Raw genomic sequence first — 8153 nt, forward strand, 5'->3', positions numbered from 1 at the left:
CTTTCATTTACTGACTTCATTTTATTTCCCTGCATTTTTACTTTCCTTATGTTTTTGCCTGTAAACAGACAAACAAACTGTTGAGAAGATTAATATTCCAGGAGCTCCAGACGGCTGTCGCATCTATGTCCTTCGTCTGCAGAACAAACCTGTGACTGTCCGAGGTGAAGAGTTTCTACCAGGACAACATTCATTCACATTAAACTCACGACTCCACAGTTTCACTTTTGTATCGTTTGTGTTGTTGAGTTTCAGTTTGTCATTGAAGACGACAGAAATTATTTTTCAGATAACGACTCACTCTGACACCGTGTAAACACATGTAAACACTGATGTACACACACACTTCTGCAATGATTGTTTAGTTTCCTACATTCAGAGAAACTACGATGAGAATAACACAGGAAGTGATGTCACCCCAAAGGTGACCTCTGTTCTCTCCGTTTCCTCGGGAAGATCCTTCAGGAAACAACCAGCTTCCTATAGTCACCTGCTGTGTGTGTGTGTGTGTGTGTGTGTGTGTGTGTGTGTGTGTGTGTGTGTGTGTGTGTGTGTGTGTGTGTGTGTGTGTGTGTGTGTGTTAATGCCTCAGGCAGCAGACATTATCCCACAACACTCAGACAGGTTGGGTCTGGTCTATTTCCTGGTGACCTCACTGTCAGTCCACAGAAGGTATGACATCATGTCTAGATAACGTGTTATTATCATGATGTCATCAGTGAAACATGTTCCAGTAAATAACAGACGTTCATTCATTGTTGTCGAAGTGAAACCTGAAACTCATCGAGAGATTTTAAAGAGGTATTAATTAATATTGATGAGCATTAATGATTATGTTGATGAGTATTGATGAGTATATTGATGATTGTCGATAAGTATTGATGAGTATTTACCCGTGTTAGAGGCGGGGTCTGGCAGCAGCGGCAGCAGCAGCAGCAGCAGGACATAGACCAGAGAGAATCCATTGTACCGCAACACACAGGCTGTGAACACAAGAATCAATACATTAACCACCAGATCAATATCCAAACAATATTCAGCATTTGAAGAAAACACTTCCAAACAGTGCAAAAAGTAAATACAGTCTGTTTCTAACAGAATTGATGCTGTGTAAAATAAAAACAGGATATGATTTAATCACATCAATTCATATTTAATTCAAATAGAATCAAATGTTGAAACTGAGACATTTTAGTTTTTTTATAAAAAAGTTATTATTTGAATTTGATGGCAGCAATACATCTCAATAAAGTTGATTTACAAATCATCCCTCTGTTTTTACATCAGTCAATTCATAAATAATCAATCAATCATCTGAAACAAACACACTATTTGCAGCTCAGCACTGTGTGTGTGTGTGTGGGGGGGTGTTAACTTTCCCTCCCCCAACACACAGGTAACAACTTCTGCCTGTGTGTGTGTGTGTGTGTGTGTGTGTGTGTGTGTGTGTGTGTGTGGTTAACAGTGTCAACACACCCCTTCCCCCCTCTCAGGAATGTGAAGCTGCTTTAAAGGGAAATTCCACCTAAAATCTGAGTTTGGGGCTCAACGCTGCTTCTTCCTCCCAAAAACATCTTCATCTGTGACCATGACATCACACACATCTGTGACACACACACAGTGATGTCACTGACCTGTGACATCACTGGATGTTAGCTGCTTCCCGTCCTGACCTGAAGAAACAGGAATCAACTGAAACTCAAAAACTGAAACATGAAACACAGACTTCATCCCATCAGTCGGGTCAAAGAACTAACCGGACCAACAGAACCAACCAGACCAGAAGAACCAACCGGACCAACACAACCAACCAGACCAGAAGAACCAACCGGACCAACAGAGCCAACCACACCAGAAGAACCAACTGGACCAACAGAACCAACCGGACCAGAAGAACCAACCGGACCAACAGAACCAACTGGACCAGAAGAACTAACTGGACCAACAGAACCAATCGGACCAGAAGAACCAACCGGACCAACAGAACCAACTAGGCCAGAAGAACCAACCGGACTAACAGAACCAACTAGGCCAGAAGAACCAACCAGACCAGAAGAACCAACCGGACCAACAGAACTAACCGGATCAACCAGATTGGACCAGTTAGACCAGTTAGACCAGGTGAACCATACTGGACTCAACACTATACATGCAAACTCGTAGATAAGACCTCCTACCTGCAGTCAAACTGAGGGGCAGCAGAACCCTGAAGACCAGACCTACAGCCAGCTCGGAGGACATCCTGGACCCGGTCCTCCTCTGTCTGAATCCACTGTTTTAAACCAGGTTCACAGATCCAGATTAAATCCAGTCCTGGTTCTGGTTCCGCCCTCAGGCTGTCAGAGTTCAGTCAGCCCGGGGAAGAAGCCGCAGGTCCGGCTGAGGGCGGCGACACACCCCGGTGACATCCTCCGTCCTCCGGCACACAGAGAGGGAGACACCCCGAGAGACAGACAGGTAATCAGACAGACAGGTCGGACAGACACTTCCCGTTTAAAATCAGCGGCAGATTGTTTTGTCTTGTCTTGTCTGGAGGTTTGAATCTTGTCCAGCAGAAGTTACAATTTCTGGAGTCAAAAACTGAAACTTCTGCAGAAACCGACAAACTCTGACTTTTAAAAAAATTCTTCTTCTTCTTCTTCTTCGTCTTCCTCGTCTTACTGTGGAGGAAACTGAACTTCTTTCCTCTCTTTTCTCTGTCTACTCCTCAATCCCGTCTCTCCGCTGAAAAACACACCGATGCTCAGAAACTCTCAGACCCGGGATTAGTCACAGCACACCAATCAGCTCTTAGCTTCCGCCCTCCGGCTGATTGACAGGTGGCCCCACGAATCAGATAGCAGAGTGACGAGCTCGTGAACATTAAAATAATAAGTAATACATACAGTAAAATACAATAAATATCCCCCATATTAATAAATATCCTCCATTTTAATAAAAATCCTCCATATTAATAAACATCCTCCATAATAATGAATATCCTCCATATTAATATATATCCTCGACATTAATAAATATCCTCCACATTAATAAAAATTCTCCATATTAATAAATGTTCTCTAAATTAATAAATATCATTTTAGTTTGGGAGTTCACCTCAAATTGTTCTGCTTAGTTCATGTTGAAGACACTACAAATCCCATAATCCCATGCAGGGAGCCCACCAGGGGGAGTAAATCCAAACAGCTGTAAACCCCCCTCCGCCCCCCACTTCCAGTCTGTGATTGACAGCTATGAGGAAAATGGGGGGGTTTAATCTGTGTGGGCGGGGCTTGATCTGTCTGAGTAAAAACCAATAATCCATTCAAACAACAGGCGAGAGACGGACAGACAGAGAGGAATAAAACCAACAGAAACCCTTCCAAGGACTACAATCTTCATCATCATCATCTTCACCGTCATCCCCGACACATCTGAACACCTGCACAGGTAAAACATGTCATTACTGGATGATGAACCTCAGTGTATGTTTCACTGATGTCGCTGTTTCACGTCGTCTGATCTTCCTCACCATCCTCCTCTTCCTCAGCATCCTCACCATCCTCAACATCCTCAGCATCCTCTTCATTCTCCTCTTCCTCACCATCCTCATCATCCTTCTCTTCCTCACTATCCTCCCCTTTCTCATCATCCTTGTCTTCCTCACCATCTTCTTCTTCCTCACCATCCTCCTCTTCGTCATCATCCTCCTCTTCGTCATCATCCTCCTCTTCCTCACCATCCTCACCATGTTTATTAAAAGAGTCAGAACCTTTCTATGTATATAGATTATGTACAGTGGGTACGGAAAGTATTCAGACCCCTTTACATTTTTCACTCTTTGTTTCATTGCAGCCATTTGCTAAAATCAAAAAAGTTCATTTTATTTCTCATTAATGTACACTCAGCACCCCATCTTGACAGAAAAAAACAGAAATGTAGAAATTTGTGCAAATTTATTAAAAAAGAAAAACTGAAATATCACATGGTCATAAGTATTCAGACCCTTTGCTCAGTATTGAGTAGAAGCACCCTTTTGAGCTCGTACAGCCATGAGTCTTCTTGGGAATGATGCAACAAGCTTTTCACACCTGGATTTGGGGATCCTCTGCCATTCTTCCTTGCAGATCCTCTCCAGTTCCGTCAGGTTGGATGGTGAACGTTGGTGGACAGCCATTTTCAGGTCTCTCCAGAGATGCTCAATTGGGTTTAGGTCAGAGCTCTGGCTGGGCCAGTCAAGAATGGTCACAGAGTTGTTCCGAAGCCACTCCTTTGTTATTTTAGCTGTGTGCTTCGGGTCATTGTCTTGTTGGAAGGTGAACCTTCGGCCCAGTCTGAGGTCCAGAGCACTCTGGAAGAGGTTTTCTTCCAGGATATCTCTGTACTTGGCCGCATTCATCTTTCCTTCAATTGCAACCAGTTGTCCTGTCCCTGCAGCTGAAAAACACCCCCATAGCATGATGCTGCCACCACCATGTTTCACTGTTGGGATTGTATTGGGCAGGTGATGAGCAGTGCCTGGTTTTCTCCACACATACCGCTTAGAATTAATGCCAAAAAGTTCAATCTTGGTCTCATCAGACCAGAGAATCTTATTTCTCATAGTCTGGGAGTCCTTCATGTGTTTTTTGGCAAACTCTATGCGGGCTTTCATATGTCTTGCACTGAGGAGAGGCTTCCGTCGGGCCACTCTGCCATAAAGCCCCGACTGGTGGAGGGCTGCAGTGATAGTTGACTTTGTGGAACTTTCTCCCATCTCCCTACTGCATCTCTGGAGCTCAGCCACAGTGATCTTTGGGTTCTTCTTTACCTCTCTCACCAAGGCTCTTCTCCCACGATTGCTCAGTTTGGCTGGACGGCCAGGTCTAGGAAGAGTTCTGGTCGTCCCAAACTTCTTCCATTTAAGGATTATGGAGGCCACTGTGCTCTTAGGAACCTTGAGTGCTGCAGAAATTATTTTGTAACCTTGGCCAGATCTGTGCCTTGCCACAATTCTGTCTCTGAGGTCCTTGGACAGTTCCTTCGACCTCATGATTCTCATTTGCTCTGACATGCACTGTGAGCTGTAAGGTCTTATATAGACAGGTGTGTGCCTTTCCTAATCAAGTCCAATCAGTTTAATTAAACACAGCTGGACTCCAATGAAGGAGTAGAACCATCTCATGGAGGATCAGAAGAAATGGACAGCATGTGAGTTAAATATGAGTGTCACAGCAAAGGGTCTGAATACTTATGACCATGTGATATTTCAGTTTTTCTTTTTTAATAAATTTGCACAAATTTCTACATTTCTGTTTTTTTCTGTCAAGATGGGGTGCTGAGTGTACATTAACGAGAAAAAAAATGAACTTTTTTGATTTTAGCAAATGGCTGCAATGAAACAAAGAGTGAAAAATTTAAAGGGGTCTGAATACTTTCCGTACCCACTGTATACATGTCTATGTATATATATGTATAAGTTTTAGGGCGGCACGGTGGTGCAGTGGTTAGCATTGTCGCCTCACAGCAAAAAGGTTCCGGGTTCAAATCCGGTCCTGGGCCTTTCTGTGCGGAGTTTGTATGTTCTCCCTGTGCTTGCGTGGGTTCTCTCTGGGTTCTCCGGCTTCCTCCCATCATCCAAAAACATGCACCTCAGGTCAGGTTACCTGGTGCCGCGCTAGTGGCAGCCTGTTGCAGCAGCTCCCCCCTGAGAGCCCCCCTGCTGTAGTGAAGAAATTTCCCCTCGGGGATTAATAAAGTGAAATAAAAAAAAATAAAAAAAGTCTATGTAAGTATGTGTATATATATATGTCTATGTATACATGTTTATGTATATACAGTGCATACGGAAAGTATTCACAGCGCTTCACTTTTTACACATTTTGTTATGTTACAGCCTTATTCCAAAATGGATTAAATTCATTTTTTTCCCTCAAAATTCTACACACAATACCCCATAATGACGTGAAATAAATTGTTTTGAAATTTTTGCAAATCTATTAAAAATCAGAAACGAAAAAAATCACATGTACATAAGTATTCACAGCCTTTGTCATTACACTCAAAATTGAGCTCAAGTGCATCCTGTTTCCACTGATCATCCTTGAGATGTTTCTACAACTTGATTGGAGTCCACCTGGTAAATTCAGTTGATTGGACATGATTTGGAAAGACACACACCGTCTATATAAGGTCCCACAGTTGACATGTCAGAGCACAAACCAAGCCATGAAGTCCAAGGAATTGTCTGTAGACCTCAGAGACAGGATTGTATCGAGGCACAGATCTGGGGAAGGGTACAGAAACATTTCTGCAGCATTGAAGGTCCCAATGAGCGCAGTGGCCTTCATCATCCGTAAATGGAAGAAGTTTGGAACCACCAGGACTCTTCCTAGAGTCGGCCGCCCGGCCAAACTGAGCGATGGGGGGAGAAGGGCCTTAGTCAGGGAGGTGACCAAGAACCCGATGGTCACTCTGACAAAGCTCCAACGTTGCTCTGTGAAGAGAGGAGAACCTTCCAGAAGGACAACCATCTCTGCAGCACTCCACCAAGCAGGCCTGTATGGCAGAGTGGCCAGACGGAAGCCACTCCTCAGTAAAAGGCACATGACAGCCCACCTGGAGTTTACCAAAAGGCACCTGAAGGACTGTCAGACCATGAGAAACTAAATTCTCTGGTCTGATGGAACAAAGATTGAACTCTTTGGCCTGAATGCCAAGCGTCATGTTTGGAGGAAACCAGGCACCGCTCATCACCTGGCCAACACCATCTCTACGGTGAAGCATGGTGGTGGCAGCATCATGCTGTGGGGATGTTTTTCAGCGGCAGGAACTGGGAGACTAGTCAGGATGGAGGGAAAGATGAATGCAGCAATGTACAGAGACATCCTTGATGAAAACCTTCTCCAGAGCGCTCTGGACCTCAGACTGGAAGTTCATCTTCCAACAGGACAACGACCTGAAACACACAGCCAAGATAACAAAGGAGTGTCTTCGGGACAACTCTGTGAATGTCTTTGAGAGGCCCAGGCAGAGCCCAGACTTGAACCCGATTGAACATCTCTGGAGAGATCTGAAAATGGCTGTGCACCGACGCTCCCCATCCAACCTGATGGAGCTTGAGAGGTCCTGCAAAGAAGAATGGGAGAAACTGCCCAAGAATAGGAGCCAAGCTTATAGCATCATACTCAAAAAGACTTGAGGCTGCAATTTCTGCCAAAGGTGCTTCAACAAAGTATTGAGCAAAGGCTGTGAATACTTATGGACATGTGATTTTTTTTTTTTTTTTTTCATTTTTGATTTTTAATAGATTTGCAAAAATTTCCATTTTTTTTTAATTTTTATTTCACGTCATTATGGGGTTAGAGTTAGGGATGGGGCAGCATCTTGGCTTTCTTGAAGAAAATTGTACTTTCTTCATTGTTGTTCTGAATTTGTTACCCTCATTGTTGAAATGCACCTATTGTAAGTCGCTTTGGATAAAAGTGTCAGCTAAATGAAATGTAATGTAAATGTCTATGTATATATATGTATATACATCTATATGTATATGTAGGTATATGTCTATATATACACACTCCCCGGCCATTTTATTAGGTACACCTTGCTGGTACCGTTGGACCCTTTTGCCTTCAGAACTGCTTTAATTCTTAATTCTTGGTGTCCTAGATTCAACAAGCTGCTGGAAACATTCCTCAGAGGTTACGCTCCATATTCACATGATGACATCACAGTTGCTGCAGATTTATCAGCTGCGCATCCGTGATGTGAATCTCCCGTTGCACCACATCCCAAAGCTTCTATTAGATGGAGATGTGGTGACCGTGGAGGCCGTTGGAGTCCAGTGAACTCATCATTATGTTCCAGAAACCAGTTTGAGATGATTTGATCTTTGTGACGTGGTGCGTTATCCTGCTGGAAGCAGCCATCAGAAGACGGTCCACTGAGGACATAAAGGGACGGACATGGTCAGCAGCAATACTCAGGTAGGCTGTGGTGTTTACATGATGCTCAGCTGGTACGAAGGACCCAAAGTGGGACAAGAAAATATCAAACCACCACCATCACACCACCATCACACCACCACACCACCACCATCACACCACACCACCACCACCAGCCTGAACCGCTGATACAAGGCAGGATGGATCCACGCTTTCATGTCGTTGATGCCAAACTCTGACAACCATCTGAAT

The 8153-nt window shown here is 43.9% G+C and overlaps 1 protein-coding gene across 1 annotated transcript in view; it reads right to left on the bottom strand.

Annotated features, from left to right (window-relative positions):
- The window catches only part of LOC138215418 (piezo-type mechanosensitive ion channel component 2-like), a 33459-nt gene extending 30651 nt beyond the window's left edge, over positions 1-2808 (bottom strand). Inside the window, exons 1-2 of the mRNA XM_069177543.1 lie at positions 2178-2808; positions 894-983 (exon numbers count right to left, since the gene is read on the bottom strand). Of these exons, the coding sequence (XP_069033644.1) occupies positions 894-983; positions 2178-2241 (154 nt within the window). The 5' untranslated portion in view covers positions 2242-2808. The remainder of the gene's footprint in view (positions 1-893; positions 984-2177) is intronic.
- Between the last annotated feature and the right edge of the window lie 5345 nt (positions 2809-8153).

This window comes from Embiotoca jacksoni, unplaced genomic scaffold (assembly GCF_022577435.1).
Source record: "Embiotoca jacksoni isolate LCO1_2020_lvr unplaced genomic scaffold, fEmbJac1.0.p SCAF_75, whole genome shotgun sequence".
In the NCBI taxonomy this organism is placed as follows: domain Eukaryota; kingdom Metazoa; phylum Chordata; class Actinopteri; family Embiotocidae; genus Embiotoca; species Embiotoca jacksoni.